Source organism: Sinocyclocheilus rhinocerous, unplaced genomic scaffold (assembly GCF_001515625.1).
Source record: "Sinocyclocheilus rhinocerous isolate Xijiao unplaced genomic scaffold, SAMN03320098_v1.1 scaffold382, whole genome shotgun sequence".
Taxonomy (NCBI): domain Eukaryota; kingdom Metazoa; phylum Chordata; class Actinopteri; order Cypriniformes; family Cyprinidae; genus Sinocyclocheilus; species Sinocyclocheilus rhinocerous.
The window spans coordinates 1479830-1506091 of record NW_015642829.1 but is presented as its reverse complement, the minus strand read 5'-3'; the positions used below and the strand labels follow the sequence as shown (position 1 = coordinate 1506091).

General features: G+C 37.6%; 2 protein-coding genes across 2 annotated transcripts in view; both read right to left on the bottom strand.

Moving 5' to 3' along the window:
• The window catches only part of LOC107756728 (amine oxidase [flavin-containing]-like), a 34654-nt gene extending 17622 nt beyond the window's left edge, over nt 1–17032 (bottom strand). The window contains exons 1-3 of the mRNA XM_016573939.1: nt 16939–17032; nt 1963–2057; nt 1142–1279 (exon numbers count right to left, since the gene is read on the bottom strand). Coding sequence (XP_016429425.1) covers nt 1142–1279; nt 1963–2057; nt 16939–16987 — 282 coding nt within the window. The 5' untranslated portion in view covers nt 16988–17032. The remainder of the gene's footprint in view (nt 1–1141; nt 1280–1962; nt 2058–16938) is intronic.
• A 7168-nt stretch (nt 17033–24200) lies between these two features.
• Nucleotides 24201–26262, bottom strand: part of LOC107756747 (norrin-like) — a 15622-nt gene continuing 13560 nt past the window's right edge. Inside the window, exon 3 of the mRNA XM_016573958.1 lies at nt 24201–25271. Coding sequence (XP_016429444.1) covers nt 25047–25271 — 225 coding nt within the window. The 3' untranslated portion in view covers nt 24201–25046. The remainder of the gene's footprint in view (nt 25272–26262) is intronic.

Below are 26262 nucleotides of genomic sequence, written 5' to 3'. Positions count from 1 at the left end.
ATTATGGAATACAGTGCATGAGTCATCTGGACCACTTTTATGATATTTTATGTTTTTGCTGCTTTTCAAAGCTTAAAAACACCAATTATTGTAACTGCATAGAAAAGAACAACCTGCACATTCTGCAACATTTCTCCTTTTGTGTTCAACGGACAAAAGAAAGTCATAGGTTTGGAACAACAATTTTCATGATTCCTGATTTCTAATATTGAGAGGATTTAGGATATTGAGACCGAAAGCAAAGTTAAAGTTTCAGATCTTATAAATATTCAGCATTAACCAAATATTTACACTTATAATGTATAGATGTGATGGTATGGTGTTACACAGTTAACTAGTCTGCTGGGGAAAGCGAAGTATTATGGGAAACATGCCAATGGGTCTTTTCCACAGCAACTGAAATCCAGCTCCATCCTGACATAATCTACAATGAACACTCCAATGAATCTCCACCATGACCTTTCCCTTTGTGCACACTGCCTTCTTGAGTATGTGTGAGTTGTTGGTTTGCTGGTCTCCATCTCAAGAACCCTTTTGATTTACCATGATAACTTTAAAACCACCTGCATTTTTCTTATGATATATGACTACAGAAAGCAGTAAAGCCCACAGGATAAAGAGCAGTACTAAAAATCCAGTAATTTATCCCTGTAATAGCAGGGTCAGAGCGGAGAAGACTACAGCAATCTACAGCCAAATCTAATAAGGTCATGCAGTGTGCATGTGCTAAGGGCAGTGATGCGTCTACCCAAATTGGATATGGGGCAGGAGGAGGGGAGGCTGGTTTCTTGAGTTCCGCCCTTCTTACCCACTCCAAGCGTCTGAAACCATATTACAGACTTCCTTCAGGCAGCGATTAGCATCTCCAGGCTTGAGCGCAGCACACTAATGTGAAGTAGGGACTCTATATTCAGCCCTGTTCAGCTGAGCGAACCGGGGCTAGCTCTAACTTCCTGTGCATTAAGACATGAGTGTGCTCAAACAAAAGGCTGTATTATTAGCCGAAGCTCTGGCCTGAGGCTGTGAAGAGAGCTGGATTTTGAGACAGGGGAAAAATCTTGCTTGAATTTCACAGATGTTTTGCTTTTGATTCGGTAATAAGTCTAAGCTGCTACATGTGTAGGCCTTCACTGAGGTTTACCTTCACATAGTGAACCAGAGACGACTCCTCGTTGACTTTGTATGTTTTCACGCCGTACTGTTTGGCTATTCTCAGGATGCGGTTTTGAGTGGGCCCAATGTACGCTCCTCCCAGATCCACCCATTTCGTCTCCTTATTCTGAAAGCACACACAATTTGTGTCAGATTCACAATGAAATAGTCACTAAAATTTCTACAAGCCACATTGAGACCAAAAAAGGAAAAACAAGAAGGAAGTGTTAGAATATGCATGCAAAGACAGCAGATTCCCTTCCCTTGTATAGGCAGCGTCCTACTCGGCAACTTGAAACTCAGTTTTTACGGTTTCACCCTTCTTTTGACAAACTCGCTGTGGTGGCAAACATCTGACCTGAGCCAAATGACTCCGTGAATGAAACTCATGACTGAAAATCGGATAAAAAAATGGATTCCAGGGCGTTTTAAAATTTATAGAGACATTTTTCTAACTTTATTAGACGTATGCATTATCTTTTGTCAAATTCTTACATTTAATCAATAAATTCAATTAGAATAACAAGACACTGTTATCAATCATATTAAACCAGTATCAACTATATCCATTTTGCAGTGCAGAAGTAGCACAGACACTGCATCACAAGGAGTGTATGTGAGTTTATGTTTTGTGAGTGACATAATAAATAACGTCAAGTTGCACGTTGTTAAAACAATAATTATGATATTATCGTATCGCGCACCCCTGGTTGTGACTATAGTCAAGAGACTCATGTTCCTATCACACATAAAAGCAGACTGTGTGTCGTACAATGCAGTAATTTCATTTGCTTCACATGAGTATCTTACCTGAACAGTGTAGGTTCTTCCACCAACGCGATTTCTGGCTTCCAGGAGCACAGGATTGAGGCCGCTCTCCACCAACAGCTTGGCGGCACTCAGACCTGTGAATTGGGAACGTAAAATGCAGACTGATTTTTAGTAGACATAGAATATGTAAAAATATCTGATAGATTGGTCTTTAAGAAAACTTATTTTTATTCAGATGATGAGGAGAGAGAGGGAAATGCATTTGAACTTGTGTCAACAGCATAAGAACAGATCAGTACTTTGGCTAAATGCTAAGACAGAGCTTTAGAGTACATTTGAGATGCCAGTAGCCTGTGGTCTAATCTAGAATACTTTTTTTTTTCAAACTGTTCCTGTCCTGATAATATTAAAGGTTGTTCCTGTCTTTATAACTAAGTTTACCAATGACAATGTTGCAATTGGCTTTCTATTGTGTGTGTCATCATGACTGACCTGCTAAAAATAACATCTACATATTTAAAACTCTTTTGTGTAAACAAGTTGTGGTGTAGAAATATTTTGTTTGCCATTTGCCTCAACTTGTAAAGGGAAGACACAGGGGTCTGTCTTGGTAAAATTAGTCAAATGGGCATAAGAGTGGCATATTCATATTAGGAACTGAAAATATAATCAAATTACCCAAAACATCTAATGAACACGAGAGGAGTAGGAGATGTGTAGAACTTTGTGAATGGTGGGCGTTTCCAATTCTGTGGAAATCTGCAGGGCTTAACAAGGATTTTTAAAAAAAAATACAGACCTGGTTTGTCCTGTAGTTCTCACTTGCCCTGCAAACTTTTCCCAGGAACTGCCACAAAAATAATTAAGAAAACAAAACAAAACAAAAAAATACAATAACATAAAAAAATTGTGTATGTACACTTCAGAAGGTCAGGGTTTGTAAGCCTTTTCAAAGAAGTCTCTTATGCTCACCAAGGCTGCATTTATTTGATCAAAAATACAGGCAACACAGCACTGGGGCAATAATACAATGACATCTGCATCAACCAGCCTTATTGTTGAAGCCTTTGTGTCATTGGTAAGAGAAAAAAAAATCTTCTCAGTATCTAAGATGTCTCTTGGGGAACACTCTCAGTATAAAACCACCATATCTTTCAATAAATCTTTGCATCTTCCCTGTAATCACTGAGATTCCTGTTTAAACCCCTGACACTGTGCAGTGATTATGGTGTCAGACCAATAAACCAACAGTTTCCTCCAATGCATTGCTCAAAACTAGAAACAATAAGTGAGAACTAGGCTCCCTGCAAGCAAAAATCACAAGTCAAATACCAATTCACAGGACTTTTCTGACTCTGAACACACACACATAAGCACTTCCTCTCCTTACAGAGGAAGTAAAACTTCTCCTGTGAATTTCATAAGATGTAATAACTTTTTACCATGCTGGAAATAAAAACTAGATTAATATAATATATATACATACAAACATGCATTTAATAAAAAACAAGTTAAGTTGGTCTTTTGCCCTTATGGCAATTAATATGTGATTAATATGTGATCATAAAACCTGTGTAAAAACAACATTTAAAAACAATGAAACAATATGTGATTGGAAAAACAACATTTAGATAAAAGTTTAATACAGTTTCAGATGGAGTATACCACATTACACATCCGGATAATACAGTGTCACTGCTTAAAATGGCTTGTCAAACAAAAAATAAATAAAAAGATTAACCTGTTTTCTAAAATTCGGTTACAGCCACAGTGATGTGACAATGCAGCAGAGAACATCTGAGGTCAAAGCATGACCTTGGAAGTTTATATAATACTACAAACTGCCTTTGATAAGCAGAGAAATTGGCAGACAAACAGCTTACCCAAACACACGGGTCAAACATCTGAAACACTCTCCATTTGGGTTCTATGGCCAGCAGTGACCCACATCACGCAGTGCTACTAACACACACTTCATGCTCTCAGAAATAACAGATACAGTGGGTATAGAAAATAATCACCCCCCTTTAAAAGAATCACATTTTGTTGCTTTGCAACCTGAAATGAAGACGGACACAGTTTTTGCTTTATCCAGCTGCATTTACTCAGTGCATCTTATAACATCCAAGTGAAAGATATAACACCAACATGTCAGAAAAAAAAAAACAGAATTTGATGGTGAGCGTTTGGTGGACTGCAGTCTTCAAGTCATTGCACAGATTTTCAATGGGGTTTAAGTCTGGGCTTTGACTAGGCCATGCCAGGACATTCGCCTTTTTCTCCTTCAACCACTGTGTGGTCAGTTTTGCTGTGTGCTTTGGGTCATTGTCATGTTGGAAGGTAAACCATCTTCCCATTAACAACTTTCTGGCAGAGGGCAGCAGATTTTCCTCAAGAATTTGATGGTATTTTGCCTCATCTATTTTTCCTTCTATCCTCACAAGTGCTCCAGTCGCTGCTGCAGAGAAACACCCCCATAACAGAATACTACCACCTCCATGCTAAACGTCATGCAAGGACATTCACCTTTTTCTCCTTCAATCACTGTGTGCTCAGTTTTGCTGTGTGCTTTGGGTCATTGTCATGTTGGAAGGTAAACCATCTTCCCATTAACAACTTTCTGGCAGAGGGCAGCAGATTTTCCTCAAGAATTTGATGGTATTTTGCCTCATCTATTTTTCCTTCTATCCTCACAAGTGCTCCAGTCGCTGCTGCAGAGAAACACCCCCATAACAGAATACTACCACCTCCATGCTAAACTGTAGGAATGGTGTTATTTGGATTATATTTCTGCCAGACATATTGTTTGTTGTTAATGCAAAATAATTAAATTTTAGTCTCATCTCCCTCCGAATCTTCAAGGTGTGTTTTAGCAAACTCAGTGTCCGAATTCACTACTCGTTTTCATTCACTTCTTCTAGTGAACTGAATTAGTGACCTAATGTAGGGAATAGTGAATGAGGGTATACAAGGGGCGATTTCGGACACAGCCATAGACTTCACTGTGTTTCTAGGCATTGATAAATCCTTTGAAGTTTTTTTTGTATCCATCTCCTGACTTGCCTGTCCACAACTTTATCCTGGAGATCCTTTGACAGTGCCTTGCCACCCATAGCTGATTGTTTGCTTCAGTTGCACTACCAAGGACTGAAATGCTCCAGGAAAGCCCTTTTCATGCTGAGCTAATCAAAATGAACACAGCTGATCACAGTTGAAAGTCAGATGATGGCTTTAGCTTTTTTTCTGACATGTTGGTGTTATATCTTTCACTTGGATGTTATAAGTTGCACTGAGTAAATACATCTGGATAAAACAAAAACTGTGACCGTCTTCATTTCAGGCTGCAAAGCAACAAAATGTGATAATTTTAAAGGGGGTGATTCTTTTCTATATACCCACTGTACAAAAGAAACCGCAGAGGCTTACAATCCCTGGCCACAGCTGTGAAGTCTGATATCTGACAGGTTTGAAATGATTGTTTTTTCTAAATGATGTTTTGGCTGAGCCACAGAGCTAGAAAGAAATCCAATATAAACCTATAAGGCTTTGTTCACACTACTCACAAAGGCAATTTGGTTTTCAAATCCAATATTTAGGATTGACTGTCTATTTAGCAAGTGATGAAATCTGATCTGTTTGTTCAGACAGCGTAGACAATATTACATGTATACATTCAGACTCTCATATGGAGACTCTCATACACTAACTGAGAGTGGCTGTCAGTGTGGAAAAAGAAGATAAAACCAGGTCATTTTGTCTCTGCTCATGTCCATCATGGCATCTCACCATGATGCTGAATTCACATTGTCAACAAAAGTAACATTTTACAACTTCATTGATTTTACAACTTCATTGATTTTTAAACATTGAAATTTAATGTTTTTGGTGCTCTGACTACAAAAAAACAAAACAAAAAAAGGCCAGTCTGAACAAAGCCGAGAACAATAAATGAGCTCGCAGTCAGATATGTTGCAGTGAAACCTGATTATTTAACCAGGTGGCGTGAGTAGGAGGTATTCAAGTCTCATCCCAAAGAGATGGAGAATGGAAATATTCCAAGAACCAATTCAACACAACCTCATATTTCACACGTTTATGCAATTGACCTTTCGCATAGACCTGTCCCCCTTAGTTACTGTTGCTACATCTGGCAAGCCATGGCGCTCTCACGCCACACATCAAGTTCTCACACAGTGAAAAACACATCGCGGAGCAAAGAGGAGACTGACAACGCGCTGACAGATGTGTTTAATGTGTCGTAACAGATCGCTGTACTGGCTTAGTTCAAGCGGCACGTGAACCAATCATTTCTTCATTTTTACTAGTTATAGCACGAAATAAACATGAATGAACATCAGAAGGTATCTTGTTTCAACCGCAAAAAGACGTCAATACACACCATTTTTCAAGTTCAAGTCCACCAACGTAAATCTATTCTCCTGTCTGGTTTGTTCGTTGGACAAAATGGCAGATTCGGCATTATGATTGGTCTGATCACATGTCAATCAAACTCCCGGCAATTACCGGGTGTGCCTCACACGTCCTGAAAAGTGAAGCTGCGGGCTCTTTGATCGCCCCCTGGTGGCTGGCTGCAGTACAGGTCATAAACCCCGCCCTCTCCATGTAAACGAATGGGACAAGAGTCAAAATAAAAAAATTAATTACACTTCCAATACAATTTTCCGAAAGATGGTTTTGGTCATTTAAGGTAGTTGTTATCACGCTGATATATGTTCAATTGTTCATTTTTGTGATAAGTTTGATTTTAGCTAGTAATTTGATGCTATAAAAACGGGGCGTGTCATTATGGTTGATTGGGTCTGCGGGAGTTTGGGCGGGAGTTTGATACCGCGGCTCCACCTCTCGACACTAATCTCTAATCACGAATCTCTACTGCGCAGACTCTGGCTCCAAATGACGTAATTTACTCGAGATGGCAGCGGCCATACTGAGATGCTTTGGCTTCACTTTTCTATAGTGGAAGGAAGTGGAGACGCGTCGTCCATCTTTTTTTACAGTCTATGGCAATTACCGATGATACCATATCAAGGACAGTGCAAACAGTCATACTCACTAACACACATATTTGAGAGTTCTATGTCTATAAAATATTATATGATCTGTATGTTGTGATTATTATACCGTTTGTCACTGCTTGGCTGAATTTAAAATAATCCTTTAACATAAAAAAGCTCTCATGAGAAAGTTTGGTCTGTTTGAGAAGGCTGGCTCACAAGTATATATTTTCTTCTTTCAGAGACATAAAATGGTCAGGAAAGGAAGAAAAAACGAAGTTGGCAGAAGTACAATAGTAGCTGTGGTCTTTGTCACTCAAGTGCAGCACTGAAGGGACCACACTGACTGAACTCTACCACTGCCAAGTAAACACACACAAACACATATAAAACTGAATACAAAAATGAAGCTCACAGTTTGATAAAAACAACATGTTTACAATAAACACTGGAGACAGTAATAGTAAAAGCACAGTAAACATTCCAAAGTGTGGTCAAGCTTTAAGAAAGACTTCTGCTCGACTTTTATAAGATCACAATTGTAGACTTGGGGCCATTCACACAGGCCACGCTCTTGTGTTCAGTCAGCAAAATATTTTGATTGTTGGTCTAAGTACACATGCATTGGGCATTCATGTTTCTTCTCTCAGTAGGGGCCCACATCTGTCATTCAACTGCGTCTCAGAGTTGGACATCCTTTTTTCACTTGGATGTAGGCCACAATACGCAAGAAAAGATCTGCTGCTACTTTCATTTCATCGTGACTTTAACCACACATTCCTTAAATCAAAACATTGTGCAAACTTCTTAAATAACACAAATAATTATTGTTTTCATAAACACCATCCCTTTTGTTCTTCAGGAAATGATGGACAAGTATGATGCAAAACTGAGAATTGCCAGATAAGTGCCGACAATGATATAAAGGTGAGTAAATAATTGCAGAACTATTATTTTTGGATGAATTATCCTCTCAGGCTGAGTATCAAAGTTGCAGTTATTCAGTTCTCAATTTGGTCAAAAATACTGTGGAAGACATTCAAACGGTAGCTAACAATCTAGCTGATGATTAAGTTTAAGCAGTCAATCTGGTTAAATTTTGCCAAGCCAAATGAGCTTAAAAGATCAAACGATACAGTTATACAAACAGCCAGCCTCAGAAATACAGTCCCTAGAAGGTTTGTAAAATAAGCCAAAGGACTAATAAAAAACTAACACTAGCGTTGTCGCCAAATGATACAGTAATAATTGAGTGTAAAACATTGTGCAAACTTCTTAAATAACACAAATAATTATTGTTTTCATAAACACCATCCCTTTTGTTCTTCAGGAAATGATGGACAAGTATGATGCAAAACTGAGAATTGCCAGATAAGTGCCGACAATGATATAAAGGTGAGTAAATAATTGCAGAACTATTATTTTTGGATGAATTATCCTCTCAGGCTGAGTATCAAAGTTGCAGTTATTCAGTTCTCAATTTGGTCAAAAATACTGTGGAAGACATTCAAACGGTAGCTAACAATCTAGCTGATGATTAAGTTTAAGCAGTCAATCTGGTTAAATTTTGCCAAGCCAAATGAGCTTAAAAGATCAAACGATACAGTTATACAAACAGCCAGCCTCAGAAATACAGTCCCTAGAAGGTTTGTAAAATAAGCCAAAGGACTAATGAGTGTAAAATGACACATTGCATAGCTAGCTACTATTTTATAGGAAGTGGCTCTAAATTCTGAATTATGATATACCTCACTGCTCTATAGGACATGTATTTTTAGCAAACTACCTTAGTTTAAATGATAAAGACTTGCAACAGATTCACCACATATGGAGAAGATATGACCCCAACTGGATCGTCAAATCTCTGAGGAAAAGGTCACACTTTCCTTGAAGAGAATTCTGGGAGATCAAAGAGCTTGTCTCTGACTGTGAAAGTCTCAGCTACATTCCTTCAATGTCTTTGTTTTCTTCATTTTCTTATTTTCTTTGCTTTTCCACAACACATTTCTCATTCTCACCTAGCTGATCATGATAAAACAACATATTTTGTATTCACTGCTTTTGTTGGAGCTGGTTCAGGGGGCCATTTACTGGGAAACAAGAGTCTGAGGCTGGATGGGGTTTCCATGGCAACAGTACATATAAAGATGCAGTCGCTTGGCAAAGGTAAATCTATACCAATTACCTCCTTGTATTCACTGAGAACAAGAATCTGCTGTGCACTCTTGCTCTAATTGACATGACATAACAAGGTTAGGCTTTTCAGTAAGACATCAAACTAAAGGCAAAGACAGTAAATCAGACAACATACTAGCTTATAGGCCTGATCTTATGCAGCATCAATTTGTCCTGTAAGAATAGGGTTATTCACTCTTCTCCTGTTGCACAGGATATATGCTATATGCTGCAGCTGACCACCAAACCTTCTAAATTTAACTAAAATGAGCATTAAAAAATTTTCATGAAGTAGTTTTTAAAGAAGTAGTAAAGGCTATTATTTGCATCCATACTGAAATCTAGAACTAAATATGCATGCATATTTTAAATATTCAACTCAAGCATGCAATTGATGGAAATGCACAAAGTAATATGAAAAACTTAAATAACTATGTAATTAACATTTTTGTTCTCAAGACTTTGGCAAGAGCGTCCACACCTTTTCTCTGCATCAAGATGTCTTTTCCAAAATAAGCCGGCATTAGTTTACAACTCTGTTCCTTTGAAAGGTCAGGTCTAGAACTCTATGAAATTACAAATCGCCATTTGTATTAATGCTACAATCTAAACCTAATTGCTTTGATTGCACTCTTACAGACCCTGATAAAACCTACAATTACAGACCTAGAAGAAGCACATTTAAGGGCCTATGTCTGTCAGCTGTGGTGATAATTGCACAATCACATTATCACAACACATTAACAGTCACCAAGCCATAGATTGGAGGTGACACAGGCCTCCTTTAAGTCTGTGGTTCATCCCTCAAGGAATTTCTCAATTAAAATGCTAATGTCAGCTTTAGCAAGCAGCTCATTCATCATTCATCCCACAAGACAAAAGTAACTAGAACTTTGAGAGAGTTTTGTTGACAGCAGGGGCGATTCCAGGATTTTCATTTTAGGGGGGCTCGTTTTCACTGACGCTGCCTTCACATGCTACTAGAATCAGGAGCGATTGAGGGTATAATCACCACCATGAGGGTATAATATATATATATATTACATATATATTAGGAGTATATATATTCAAATGTAAATGGCAACATTGTTTTATAAAGTATATGCGTTCATATGTGCTTCATTTTCACTGGAGGAAACCTGTGGTGTGATGAGGGGTGAACGCAACGAAAACTTAGGCTACATTAGATGGGGAACCGATTGCTCCCCCATGATATTTTGTAAACTGTATTTATGACAAAGAACTGCACAGATGCAGATATTATAACAATCTATCGATAAACACACACCTTGTCCTCTGTTTCTCGCTCTGCGGATTGAAAAAGAACGCGCTGAAAGACGGGGAGGAGCCGAAGTCTGCCGCCGTTTTCATATGAAATTTAAAGGGGACTGAGGCGATCCCAAATTCGTGTACAGTTTATGGAACTAATCGCAAAATTTTAGGGGGGCTGAGTATAGCCCCCCTAAAAATGGCCTAGCAACGCCCATGGTTGACAGATATATTAATTTAAGTCAATAAACTGATTATTATTTTCATGTTATGCCGATAACAACGTTCAATATCAAAACTCTGTACTATTTTGTCTAAATAAATTAAAAATAAACCAAAAAAAATGTTTTTAAATGTTACAAATAAATTTAGATATTATAATGTACAGTATAAAATGATAATAGAATAATCATTCTGAGATTATGCGAAAGATTCAATTGGACAGCATTATTAAAATTGTCTTTTTTAACGATGAACTTTAATTGAACATTAGATGACATAAGAAAAGTAAACTAATCTATGTAAAAAATACATAAGAACGAGCATTAACAATTATTTATACAATATCAGCTTATATAAAAATATATAAATTAAAAAATACATTGTTAAAAATAAAAACCAATGGTACTAATATTTTGTGCATTCCTATTTAAAGGCATGAAATAAAATGAAAGAAATGTACATCTCCATGACTGACCCTAAAAGAGCAGTTAACTACCTTCACAACATTAAAGAGATACTTGAAGATATCATACACTACATAAAATAGTTGTATCATTGTCCAATACCAATATCTAAATATCCTTAAAACAGGGTAAATAAACTAGAGAACAACATTTGTGGTTAGTTTTTTTTTGTATTATAATAACAAAGTAAGTTGCTCTCTAACCCCAGCTGTGCAGCTGTAACATACTTGGGCCTATGACCTGCAAATAATTGCACGCAGGAACTTGAATCCATTTTTCTGTCTACATTAAAGCATGCTTCATTCCTTTCTACGGTTTAAAAATGCACCAAGACAATCCAATGCAAAGGAAAGGAGGTTTTCTTGAATTTAATGCAGCAAATAATCACTTGTAATCATGAAAACATGTACGTGACAGCGAGCACAGTTCTTGATGCTTCATGCTCTTCTAGAAGCAATTGCTTTCTCCAATAGGCTGCAACATCGACGTTTGGATGCATTATTGAAAAGCAATTACAGAGAGATCAGCGAAATGGCATGTTCTCCCTGCCAACCCCAAGGACAGTTGTTCGTCTAAGAGAGGAACAGAGCAGTATTATCTTAAGTTGCATAACAAAGCCAGTCAAGCTGGAGTCAGGCTCCTCTCTGCTCAGCTCACAGGGGAAAAAAACAGACCAATGACGTTTGTTTACACAAGCTTAGAGGACACTGCAAAAAAGACATTTAGGCATCTGAGTATTTCCATAGCTCTAGGACTATGCAGACATGTTTTTCCAAGTTCATATGTTTGGTTTACCACAATTTTAAAAAGGATAATAAATAGAGTGACTGGAGATATTAAAGAATGAAAGCACTGTTGATTCTAAATGCATCAAAACATGCTGAGCTCTAAAAATCAATGTTTGCAATTGGTTTTCACTGACCTTCAGAGATCTACAGCTGTATTTATTACTGGAATAAACACTGTTTCCTTCATTTTAAAGAAGCCCTGACACATTTGTGAATTGCAATGACAAAGCAAGTCTAAGACAGCTGGCAATTTTCAAGAACATGAGTGACTACAACACCTGGCAATGTGGCCGTGTCTGAGGTGACAACTGAGGTGTTGAAAGTTGAGTTTAACTTTATGCAAATACAGCAGCATAAAGTCTGGTTTATTTTACAGCTAATTCTGTGCAAGATCTACCCACTCGGACAGAAAGAGGACGTATGTCCGAAGTTTTTTGGCACACTACCTTTCAAGGTTTGGGGTTGGTTATGTTTTTAAGTTTTTTTTTAAACAAGTCTCTTATGCTTAACAAGGCTGCATTTATTCAATCAAGAATACAGAAAAAACTATAATATTGTGAAATATTAGTGACATTTAAAATAACTGTTTTCTATTTTAATATATTTTACAATATTATTTATTCCTGTGTTGGCAACGGTGAAATAATTCCAGTTATCCTGAAAGATTTCTTATAATATCAATGTTGAAAACAGTTTGCTGCTTAATATTTTTGTGAAAACAATGATACTGTTTCTTTGATGAATGATGAATAGATAGTTCAAAAGATTTATTTGAAATGCAAATATTTTGTAACATCATGTCTTTACTGTCACTTTTGATCAATTCAATGTGTCCTTGCTGAATAAAAGTAAATAAATAAATGATCATACTGACCCTAAACTTCTGAATGGTAGTATACGTCTTTGCGAAGCCATTGCTACAAAAACACACACTAACAGGTATATGTATACATGTGTCAATAAGCACAAAACCACAATGTAAAAGTAGCCCATTCTGACATGGCCTGTGAATCTCCACTGCTTCTGGACTTTCCTGGCTGACTTCCAAAACAGGAATGCCAAAGTTCTTTAGCAAGAGCAGAACACTCACCAGGAAGAGTCAGCGTCAGCGTCAACAACCTCCACAATTAGATGTGGAATTCTTGCCCTCCACTTGCACACCCCATGAGAGCTGCTGCTGAGACCTACTAGAGTTCTGAGCAAAACAACTCCCTAATGCTTTTGTTATTTGAACACTTGCAGGTTGTTCAATTGTCAAACAGATTCTGACAGCTATTTGTACATGTAAGCACATAAAGATAAAGTTAATTGTTATACAAAAACACTTTCTCCTTTCCTAGCTTGATACACACATTCAACAGTAAGTCATTTGTAAGTTGATTTCTCTGACAAGTGTAAACAGAGTGACTTTGCGGTACTATCAAAGCATTACTCTGTTTATTTAAACATCTCGACCAGTCCAACACTGGTTCACCCAATGGCATGCGTTTGGGGGCTGAACTATCTGTTTTTCTGACCAATGACAGAGGGTGAGAGATGTGAACCAATCTCTAAATGTAAACAATAAACTAGCCGTGGAACTTGTCCCTCACAATTTGCACTATGGACTTTAATTATATCTCAAATTCATCGACTCATTGAGAAGAGGTGTGCTATAACTTTTCTAAACAGCTCAACTTACGATTTTTATTTTAAATGGGCAAAAAATCCACTAAACCTATATTGTTTATGGCTTGAGACTCTCCTTTAGAGATCATTTGTAATAGAAACACTGGCTCTGTTGTTTGGGGCAAGTAAGGAATAACCTAACAACACCCTGGCAACCAGAACAACCACATGATAACATGCTGACAACCATGAAAATCATCCTAGGATCATGACAGCAATATTTGCACAGGAAAGAGCCAATCATATTTTAGAAAATATAGTTCATTTTCCAGTTTTGCTTGGTAACACTAGTGGTGCAGAAATTAAATTTTAAATGTACATTTATGTATTTGGCAAATGCTTTTATGCAAAGTGACTAAAACATTTATTTTGTCAGTTCATGCATTCCTTGGAAATCAAACCCATGACCTTGGCATGCTAGCACTCCACTGTTAGAGCTGTAGGAAATGACACACTTCGTCTTTAACCATGGGAATAAAATGTAAACTGTGACAATTTAATTCAGTTGTTGACATGAAACAATAAGGTCACAATGGTAAAGATGTCATTTCCATTGTTTAGCCGAAAGGCGTCAGTCGTCTCTCTTCTATGTCAAGCACAGCCCCTGTGGCAAATGGCTGCAATATAACAAAGAGTGAAAAATTTAAGGGGGTCTGAATACTTTCCGTACCCACTGTAACAATAGACACAAATACACATTTGCTGTCATGTGTTCTTGGATCCCAGGGAGCATAAAAATGGGTTGTCAGTTTTGTTTACCACTTCTGCCAATGTGCTGTCTCCCTGAGCACCTCAAGTGGCTTTGCAAATAGTCATTGGATTTGCTGGGAGTGCTGGGTCGTTATTAAAAGGTCCCCAAAGCAATGTTCCATTTCTTTTATGAAGTTTGGTTAGAATAAGAAGAAACTCTGATTTCCTTCAAAGGCCAACAGGTGAAAAGCATCCGCATATTCAACGGGTGTACGATGACAGCCAATTTATGAGAAAACATCTTTTGTCTCTCTCTACCTCATGTGTCAAATGCAGTCATATCTGGATCCTAGTCAAAGAAACTGCAACAATTTTTAAAAATGCAATAGTGCACAAATCAGATAATGCATATCATGAAACATAACGCACATGCCACTGCATGAATTACACCGCACCTTTGACCAGAGAGTGAATATGTAACTAATCTCACACTACCGATGACGTGTAATATCACACGCATGCATTAATGACAAATGTTTTACAGACTCAAAAGTGCAGTCTGTTTAGCACTGACTCCTAGAAACTTGGCAGGGAATCAGTCCTGATGTGGAAAAGGTTCTATTTAGGATTGGATGATACCGGGTTCATGGTGCACAATGTGTGGCCTTGTTACATAATAGTGACTGATTACATTCATTAGCTTTTTTCAAGCAGAGTAGTATGACTGGTTCAGTGCACAGCACACACCTTCATTTTCTGAAACAAAGTTGGAGTTTGAGTAATCAGTAGTCTATAAAGGTCAGGAGATATTAAACTGTGAGCTACACTGCAAACAGACACAATTAATACAGTATATAGAATAAAACATCTGACTTGATTTTGTGGTCTTCTTGATATTCTATAGCATATCATATAAAATAGAAACTGTCGAAAAAGTTGAATGGTATAAATAGAAATAACATTTCCAGCAGGTTATCAGGAGGACATCTTGATGCTGTTTTGCTCGGTTCTGTCTCCAAGAATGCTGTTCTTACACAAGAAAGATTTCATCCAGTGCGCACTCCCTCTGAGCTGGCTTTAAATTGTCATGCCTGAATATTATAATGCATATTCATTGTGGGAACAAGTCAGTTTGCTCAAAGTAAATGGAATTTCCTGTCAGGTCATAACCGTATGGACATTATGCTGTGCTTTCATGCTGCTCTACACAAAATAGGTCACATTCTAGGACTGACTGATACAGATTCCTTATCACATAGTATTTTCTAATCAATACTGCATCCTATTGTAGTGCAATGTATTCATAAATCTCTCTGCAATCTCTGTAAAATAAACTATATACATTATTCAAAGCTATGTTTCACACTAATTTTGTATGGCTTAAGCATAGGCTATAAAGAGCACCAGAGCATTGCAAGTATGTGCATACGAGGACTGCAGCGTATGTGGGTAGTTGATGCATGTTTAAGGAATTTTTTTTTAGAAGTCAGTTTAGGTTAAAAAGATTAACCACATTCTTTTTGACATTTTTAAACACTATTTGGGCATTTCCAGTTAATTTTAAATGGTCTTGCAGTGTGACAAATACATTTTTAAAAGAAAATATATTTTATGAAATATCTTAATATGAGGCAATTAAAGCTGCATGTATAATAATTATAAAATAATAAAATATAAAATAGTTTTAAATTGCGTATACAATGTCATTCCACATAAGATAACCTTAAATATAGTCTTAGGTGTGAAAAGCCCTGTTGCATCTAACAAGACCATTATTTCTATAGATCTTTTTCAAATAAAATATATGGACATTAAATATTTATTGAGCTAAAATATTCAGTTAAAATGATTAGAGACATAAAACAATAGCACACGGATGAATGATCAGTTATGCAACATTGCTGGTCATTATTCATTTGATGAATGCAGTGATTGACCAATCAGAATCAAGTACTCCAGAAAAAAAAATGTAATAAGGATGGGTAATTGACATTGAAAAATGGGTAGCTAATATTATGTAGTGACATAATTCATCTAAAACTATTATAAGCAAAAATATATACTTCTATAATTATTATACATGTAGACTAGACTGGATGCTAGACACGCTAGTTTAACTGTAGAAATTATGGAATAGTTGTACTTTTTCGTATAATTTTGTCATCGCAGGACCTTTCTAAATGAGCTAGTGAAGGTAAACGTGATTTAAAAAATATATATATATACACTTGCTCTTATACACAAACGTATATTTTAAACAAAAATCTTGATGTTGAGTATAAAAAAGTGCATGGGCATGTTATAAATATACACTGTTGCATGCCTTTTAACTGTCTCTGCCCCTGGCGTTATGAATATGAAATAATCATGTCACGGAAGTGGAAGAGCAAGCTCAGGTGACATCGCGAACAAATTCACTGGAAGTCTGCAGAACTAGTCCCGTCCTTTTGGCAAACTAACACAGTCCTATTTAAAACGCAAATATGCATTATTATTTTTAAACGCAGCCATAGTACAGTCTTGTTATAAGGCATCTAAGCTTAGGAAATGGTATAGTCGTTCAGCACGGGTCTGTCGCGCGCCTTATTTTACTCAATAACGACGATCATAACTCAGCATTACTATCATCAGCCTGTAATCTACAGTGATATAAAGTTACTTTAAGAGTGCGTTAATTGCAATGAGATTATATCAAGTTTTATGCGCTATTTTGATGACACTAACCTGAGATGCCTCCGCCAATCACAATCACATCGTATGCGTTCGCAGTCATGGTGCTGTTCGCCTCACTGGCGCTCAGAGCAGAAGAGACGCTCCGCATCTGTGTTCAAAGCATTCTGAGCCCCGCCCCCGCCTACTATCATTGGGAATGACAGATTAGAAGAGCACTGGGGTAAATGCACCGAAGCTCCCATCTACGTGCTATGTAATGAGTGCCAACAGGAGGAGGACATGTTTACAGTACATTATTGTACAAATAGTTATTTATAAAATATATAAACATTTGATTATACAATTTTAATAAAATTAGTGTATACATTTATAGCAAAAAAGAGAGAATTTGATAGGTCAAGCGACGTTCCAGAGCTCAAGAACATTTCACTGTTTTGCTGCGTCTGAAATTGCTCACTAGTTTAGTCTACTAATTTACTAAAATAGTACCTTATGCAGCTCCGCCTCTTTTCAGCACTGCGCTCGTTGTCTTCTGTCTTCCGCTTTGTATTTCCGCAGCAGGAAGGTAAGATCGTATGAATTTATGAATGAACCGCTCGTTTTAAAATCTAACAGGTCTACTGATATGATGTGTTATGACGTCACCTTCGAACATTACAATTCACATGATAACTTTCGTTAACTCTACAACAAAATCCACTTCACCAACTAATTACTCTTCAGCGAGCTACATCAAAAACGAAAGTTCAAAGACAAAGTTCTATAGATGGCTGCGCAATTGTTTCTCTGAACCATAAAGTCTATTAGCAAGCAAAGAATGAAAGTGAACGAATTCGAACACTGACATAATGTTTGTGTTCAGCATTCTTTTAATGGGTGCTAAACTATAGCGGGTTTTTTGAAAGTCCAAGCGTCGGTGTTTTCTTTTGCGATGGGAAGCAGAGCTATGCATTTTTTCCTGCAGCAAGGAGTGTTGTTGTTGTTGTATTTTTAACTGGTGGTGTTGTCTACCGGTTCACGATCGCTCGGTGCGGTGTTTCTCTCTCTCTCGTGCACATGAAGCAGAAAATGGAAAACCCGGAGTGGAATTGAAGCCGATTGATTATAGGAGGCTTTGAGCGGGATCTGTCGCTCAGCTCCACTAACGTACGGAGATCCAGGCCAGTTTTTATTCTGTGCGGTGTTTGGTGTCAAGCAAAGGTAGCTTCGGGTTAAAGGCAGAGTAAGTGATTTTTCAAAAACACTTTAGAAAACTGATTCGGGCCGAATCGCAAAACAAACTTGTAGCCAATCAGCAATAAGGGGCGTGTCTACTCGTGATGTGGAGGAGAGCGTTCAGTGCATGGGACGGACATTAGCCGAGCCGAGCGACAGAAAGATAGAGATGGCGGATAAAAAACAAAAGAGGAAAACGTCTGCGGAACGATAAGGCAAGAAGTAGGACCCGTGTAAATATCGGATCAGCTTTCCAGCGCTGGAGAGAACTCAAGGAGCGGAGGCCTGCGATCGGACGCCGAGGTTGCTTTGTTTCTTCTCAATAGGTGAGTAACACCGTGTCTACAACAACTAAAGTCTGCCTACACTGGACGCGAGAAAGAGGTCAAACGACCGTTGAAAACCATTTGAAATCGGTGTCAGCACGTCATAAATAGAACCCGGCAGCAGCTTTCTGTCGGGGATTTGTTGCGCCGCGCAGCTCACGTCCGTAGACACGGTGTAACATTGGTTTTGCTTTGATTCACAGAACTAATCGTTGCCTGGGTTGCGTACGTATATGTGGGGCGGAGCTATCAAAATAGGGGCAAGACCCTTTTGGGGTAGGGGCGTGTTTGTTTTGGTGATTTCAAATATCAACATTGGCTACCAGAAATCCCTTACTCTGCCTTTAATAGGCGAAGTATGCGAATAAATTGGCCTTTTTTGTCTGAAATGTAAGTTCTTGATATTATTTCATTTAAAAAACTGCTGTGTGTTATGCAAAATATACAATGAGTCGTAGGCCTATACTTGACACTGTGAATCCGCCAAGGTACAGAGTGAACAAAACAATCCTACCAACAACAAGATAAACACTGCTGCAATATTTCAGTAATATTACTACGGACGTCCTCTGAGGATATTTTCTTTTTAAACTACTTCAAATTTTCTGTCTAGGCTTTCTTAAGCCAACATAAAGTTTGTCCTGACGAACTTTTAAATCTAGTTTTCACTGTAATCTATAGCTGAAACGCAGGTGTGTGATACAATTGATACATGAAAGTAACGTTGATTAGCAGTTACCCAGATGAGTGGTATGATAAACCAGCACAGTGTAGCATGGTGCCAGATTTTGATACACTTTATATTTACTCTTTAGGGGATTCTAAGCACTTTTCAAGGGTTCAAGAGGTTCTCCAGAGTATCTAAATCATAGATTATCTAAAAAGACACGAAGTACATTCGTTGCACTGTAAAAGATAGAGGGGTTTCACAGACTTGCAACTAAAAAGACCCTCTGTTTGTTTGTTACAGTGCACTGAATGTACTTAATGTATTTTTAGATACTCAATGATTTTGAAAGATTTTTGTGAGCAATAACATTTCCATTTGAACTTCCTTTAAAATTAAACATGAAGTTTACACTGGTGTCCTAGCAGAGTAACCATAGGTGTAGTTCATGAACATGATGAACTAAGTTTGACAGCTAGGAAGTGTCCTGTATGTTTTTGTGTCTTTTAAACCCTAACAAATGCTTTTTTTGTGAAATGTGTGTATATACTACTTGGTCTGTGTTTTGCTGTGTACCTGTTATTTTGTTTTGTTTTTTTTTCTTTTCTGATAGAGTTTCTGATAGAGTTTGCTGCCATCTGGTGGATGTAGTCATGTAGGTTGTGCCTGTAGACTCGCGCTATGAGATATATCATAGAATATATATATTTTTAAACCTCACTTACTTCAGGATGGGGCTATCAGGCCATACATTATAATGTCCATAATAAGTATATGGCAGATAATTAAAATCTATTGTTGATCTCATTTGAGTATGCAAATGTACCCAAATTCAACACAAGCACATCTTTTTGCCCTTAATAAGATATTGGTGCCCTATATACCATTTCTGCTGACAGATCCATATACCTTTACTAAAATGTTTGTTAGAAAATCATTGAAACATGAGAGAGTCATTGATAGTGCAGTTTATATGATTACAAGTTTATATGATGACAGCCATAATAAGATAAATGAAAAGTCTCATGTTGAATGGTTCCATGTTAAGGAAAAGAGATGTTGAGTTTGTAGTCCTAAAACCTGGAAAGAAAATGACGGAGTCATGGGTTCCCTATGGAATTTCAGATTGGCAGATTTTGATTTGAGTAAAATAAGGTCTGTGGTGGTTACCATTATTTGTAGAAATGTTTCAAGATTGTTTTTTTTCTGTAAAAAATGTATTAATTGGACAACCAGTACTTGTACTATAGAAACTTAAATTTTTGAACTATGCAATGGTTTCCAAACTCATTTGTCTAATTTATGTTATAGAACAAAGCATGAAATCCTCCTCAAGTAATGTCACCACAGACTTAACTTTACTCAAAAATACCAAACCATTATGCTGTGTTCCAGGCAACTCAGAATTCTGCCTCCTCCTGGAAGAGTATTTGAGGTCAGACACCCGGCTTTGACTCAGACTGTTCAACCTCAGCTTCAGTGAGAAGCATCTTTTAGCATCTTTTTATCCAAGATGCAAGCGACAAATGTTACACAAAACTAACTTTTAAGTATTTCAATTGAACAAGAGTAGGTATAAACTTAAAATACAATATTAATATAGATACAGTAAATCTTAATAATGTATAACCTAAACTTAATATGAAATATTAAAATATTAAAATATGCAATAATACCTGTTTAGAATAAGTAGCTGTGCATCCGTGATTGTCTACATTTTCAGTTATTGTACTTGATAGTGAGATACTCTCTGATAAGATTGTTTTGTTTTGGCCGGTTCTGGAAAGCTTTGATTAAAGACTTGGGATATGCAACGTTTGAAGAGGATCAAAAAAGTTCATCAAAGTTGTCCTAAGACAAGAACACATTTTGGTTTTAGGGCAACTTTGATGAAAGGTTTTAATCCACTTCAAATGTTGACTACTAAAGTGTAGGGTTGTATAGACTTTTTTAAGCTTGATAGCTCTTATATAGGCCTACTGTATACTTTCATTGTAGGGAAAGGACCTGCATGGACTTTCTTCATAGTATCTCTTGTAGTGCTCCCCAGAAGAAGGAAAATTACATTAAATTGAATAAATAATGACAGAATATTAGTTGTAATAGTTCTTTCAAGAGAATGTAAAAAAAAATAAAAAATAAATAGCGCGAGATAAAGTCCAGCTACTATGTCGGCCACAAGAGGGCGTAATTGCTACGTAAGTGTGCAACATGGAAACTCAGCTCAAACAGCAACAGCACCTACAGTGGGTATAGAAAAGAACCACCCCCCTTTAAAAGAATCACATTTTGTTGCTTTGCATCCTGAAATGAAGACAGACACCGTTTTTGTATTATCCAGCTGTATTTACTCATTGCAACTTATAAAATTCAAGTGAAAGATATAATATCAACATGTCAAAAAAAAAAACAGAATCACAGGATCACACCCTTGTGTCAGTATTTTGTTGAATCACCTTTTGGTTTAATTACAGCTTTTAGTCTGTTGGGATGTGTCTCTGTCTCTACTAACTTTGCACATCTAGACTTTGCAATATTTGCCCACTCTTCTTTGCAGAACTGCTCAAGTTCAGTTCAATTTGATGGTGACCGTTTGTGGACTGCAGTCTTCAAGTCAGAATCACTGAGTTGGAAAAAGGATCAGCCCTCATAAATATGACTTGTAAACTCATCAGGTGTAGCTAATCACCTTCTCAATGGCACAAAAAGCCATCTGACTATCATTTCAACTGTGATCAGTTGTAGTCATTTTGATTAGCTCAGCATTAAAAAAGCTTTCCTGGAGCATTTCAGTCCTTGGTAGTGCAACTGAAGCAAACAATCAGCTATGGGTGGTAAGGCACTGTCAAAGGATCTCCAGGATAAAGTTGTGGACAGGCACAAGTCAGGAGATGGATAGTATCCTACAGCAACTCTGAAGCAGCTGCAGGAATTTATGACAAAGAGTGGTCATTGTGTGCATGTGACAACAATATCACAAATTCTCCACAAATGTGGCTTGTATGGGAGGGTTGCAAGAAAATGGTCACTCCTCAAGAAAGGCCACATGTAGTCACGACTGAGCTTTGATGTCCTATTATGGGGCGTTTCTCTGCAGCAACGACTGGAGCATTTGTCAGGATAGAAGGAAAAATAGATGAGGCAAAATACCGTCAAATTCTTGAGGAAAATCTGCTGCCCTCTGCCAGAAAGTTGTTGGGGAAGTTACACCACCTTCCCATTGACATGACAATGACCCAAAGCACACAGCAAAACAGTCAATGTCCTTGCATAGCCTAGTCAGAGCCCAGATTTAAACCCCATGAAAATCTGTGGAATGACTTGAAGACTGCAGTCCACAAACGGTCACAATCAAATTTAACTGAACTTGAGCAGTTCTGCAAAGAAGAGTGAGCAAATATTGCAAAGTCTAGATGTGCAAAGTTAGTAGAGACAGAGACACATCCCAACAGACTAAAGGCTGTAATTAAACCAAAAGGTGATTCAACAAAATACTGACACAAGGGTGTGATCCTGTGATTCTGTTTTTTTTTTTTACATGTTGATATTATATCTTTCACTTGAATTTTATAAGTTGCAATGAGTAAATACAGCTGGATAATACAAAAACGGTGTCTGTCTTCATTTCAGGATGCAAAGCAACAAAATGTGATTCTTTTAAAGGGGGGTGGTTCTTTTCTATACCCACTGTAGGTGCTGTTGCTGTTTGAGCTGAGTTTCCATGCAAAAGGTGATTCAACAAAATACTGACACAAGGGTGTGATCCTGTGATTCTGTTTTTTTATTTTTATGTATTTATTTTTTTCTGACATGTTGGTGTTATATCTTTCACTTGGATGTTATAAGTTGCACTGAGTAAATACAGCTGGATAAAACAAAAACTGTGTCCGTCTTCATTTCAGGCTGCAAAGCAACAAAAGGTGATTATTTTAAAGGTGGTGATTATTTTCTATACCGACTGTACATAAAGATGATGGTTCAGTTGGCGATACTTTAGCATATGCCTCTTCAAACATCTGGTCATATCATTTATTAAATGTAATAAAATTTTTGAGTGAGGTGCACATCCTTTTACAACATTTGACATACAGTTGTTTTTGCTTTTAAGTAATTATTTGTCTGTTTTTTTTTCTGACAACATATTTTATTGCGAAGTAGCTGTGTGTGCAACCCCAGTAAAGCAGGATTGTCTTAAAGAAGAGTGTGAGTAATAAAAATACGAGCGAATAACTATTTCAATTTCGGTACTGAAAAATTGCAGCTGATATTAGCTTCAGTCTAATAAAGCGAGAGGACAGAATACTACACTGCCTCATATTGGTATCTTATGAGAGATCAAAAGGATATTGCAGTCATTCAGTGATCACAATGGCTTTATCTTTTATTCCCAAATCAAGGCATCTCTGTTACATTTCTGGGAGAAAATAACTTGCCTTTTTGTTTTTTAGATGGTTAAACATCATCTTCACTCAAGTGGACATCACAGAAAAAGGAAGTGTCAAACTTTTGGGCAAAAATTGGGACTGGCATCAATTAACAGTAATCATGTGAAATACTTAACCCCATTCTGTTTGAATCACTTGTCGGCTTTGCTTGAATTATCACTTGTTTGAGAGGGGATAAAGACGCACACGTGTACAACACCTGGAACGTTCTGTTAGAATTAACAGAAGGTCAGAGAACAACGTGATCAACGCAGCCGATCGTGTGGGGAAATGTCTTGGGGCAGCCATAAAAATGACAGAGAACTCAACTGACAGCTATTATGTGCACTGTCTGTCATGCGGTCAAATTAGCCATTAAGTTAATTATAGCCCCACTGAAAGTCACATTGTATCGAGGAGCCAAAGTATGTGTAATAAGACAGCTAGCACAAGGCAGCCATGTCAGTCTTTAAAAACAAAAAGGCACTGTTTATTAGATTCATGTGCAGAGCCCAAAGAGCTGTCAGGTTTGTAGTGGAGTACAAACCTGTCCAGCAAGCAAACTGTCATAATTTCCCAGCGGTACAGTTTCAGCAATTTGTAGAGGGTGAATTTATTTCCACAGACAAGAGAAATTTGAGGAACAATACATTTTCTTTATATATATATATAGTACTCGTCCATTACTGTACAATTCCACAATGCAAACATCATAGTTATCATAACTGTACATGATTAGCTTGACAACCTGCTGCTATTATGTGTCATGAGCCATTGTGAGACTTTGATGATGAAATAAACAGACTTAACGCTGACATTTTCCACATACAGTCTGGCATGGTAGATTGCTGTGAACCCCACTGTAAAAATAACTGTAGGTTTACAAAGTCTAAAACTGGCAATATGATCATTGCAAGAGTATTTTTCATTGTTTAAATATTAAGCCTGTATAATGAAGCAAAAATGTATGCTGGAACATGTGAGCAATTCCAAAGACCATAAAGGGACAGTGCACCCCAACATTTTGTCATGTGATTTCAAACCAGACTTTAGGGGGGTGAACTATCCATTTCTATTCTAGACATAAGTCAAACTTATGTAGTTAACCACTTGAAATGTCTATGCAAACATTTCTGTCCTGGTCTGTGTATCAAGTCTCTCAGATATTGTAAAACATAGTCCGCCAAAGTGACTCCCCCTCAGCTTCATCAAATTTCCCTCAAGATTTGTTGTCGGCATCCGCTATTTTACACACGCAGTGATCAAAACAATGGAATGCAATAAAAGTAAATTGACTGGCTGAGCGCATGCGCAGGTGCGACGGGTGAGCCGACATCTGGAAATCCGAGTGCATGTGCTGCTTTACACGAGATGTGATTCTTCTTGAAGTCTTGATGGGTTGTTGGCAACATTGTGGCAGTGCTAATGAATCGTAAAATGGTTGCTCTGAATCATCAGCAATAAAGTGTACCTTCAACCTTTTTTAATGTGTTTCAGCCAGTGGGTCTTTCTCCATGACAAATTTATTCAGCTGCACTCCTCACAGCTGCACGCAAGGATGTAACGGTAAGTAGCGGTTATTCGTGTCCCGCCTGAGCATCGCAGACGCACCGCCTTCAGTTTGGAGGTATGTGGACGGCAGCAGAAACACGTGCTTTTGAAAGGCTGCTTCAGGACGGAGCTGAAAGAGATCAGTGGGTCTGAGCGGGACGTGTGGCTGCAGTGACCCTCACATCGAGCCAGGAGAACCATCTGTAGAGCAAAAAAAGGTTAATTAGTTACATGTTTGAGTAAAATAACTAATAGCTGTCTGTCTATCCATCCGTCTATCTATCTATCTATCTATCTACACAGAGCCTTTTTACAGTAGACTGTGTGTGAAACAGCCCAATTTGTTTTTTATTTATTTTTTGAAGAAATGAATCTATAATCAGTCTCCATTTTTGTAGTCCCAAATTGGCTTTTGAACACATAAACTGTGGAAGTGTGTTAAATATATTATTTTATTTAGTAGCTTCACCAGTGGAACTGGTGCACAAACATGTTTAGCTATTAGGGATGCACCGAATGTTCAGCAACCAAAATTATTCGGCCGAAAATAGCAAAAAAAGCTCTTTCTGTGTTCGAATAAGCGAAAAGACCCACTAAATTGTACCGAACAAAGACGTGACGCGAGAGGCGCGCGCTAATGCAGCAAACATGACGGCAGTGTGGAAACATTTAAAGCTGTCTGAGAAAGAAAAATCATAACAAGCACCGACAGCGAGAGACTGTTTAGTACTGCATCGCATGTCTTTGATGAGAAGAGGAAGGGTGGTTGTTGCTGGTTACTGTATGATGATTAAAATCGCGAAATGCCCTTAAAAATTAAATAAACTGCAGAATGTTATGTTTTCTAAAATACGCAGGAATTGCACGTCTTCAAACAGCGCTGCACGAGCTCGCGGCGGCAGGGTTCAAAGTCCAAAGCGCGAGGGAAATCTGCGCTGAAACTGTTACTCGTCAGCTGCTTGTGACGATGCGATACGTGCAACAAACGTCTTCCCAAATTCGTAATGAGAATCATGTCAACAAAAAGAAGCACTGAGGTCTTCCTGCGGGAATAAAAGTTGAGAAAAAGGAAGAACTCCATCAACATTAATAAATGTTATTGTAATTTTACTGTTGTTCTGTAAAATAAAATAAAATAAATAAAATAATCATGAAAATAATAATTACAACAGCTCTATTCAAACATTTATTG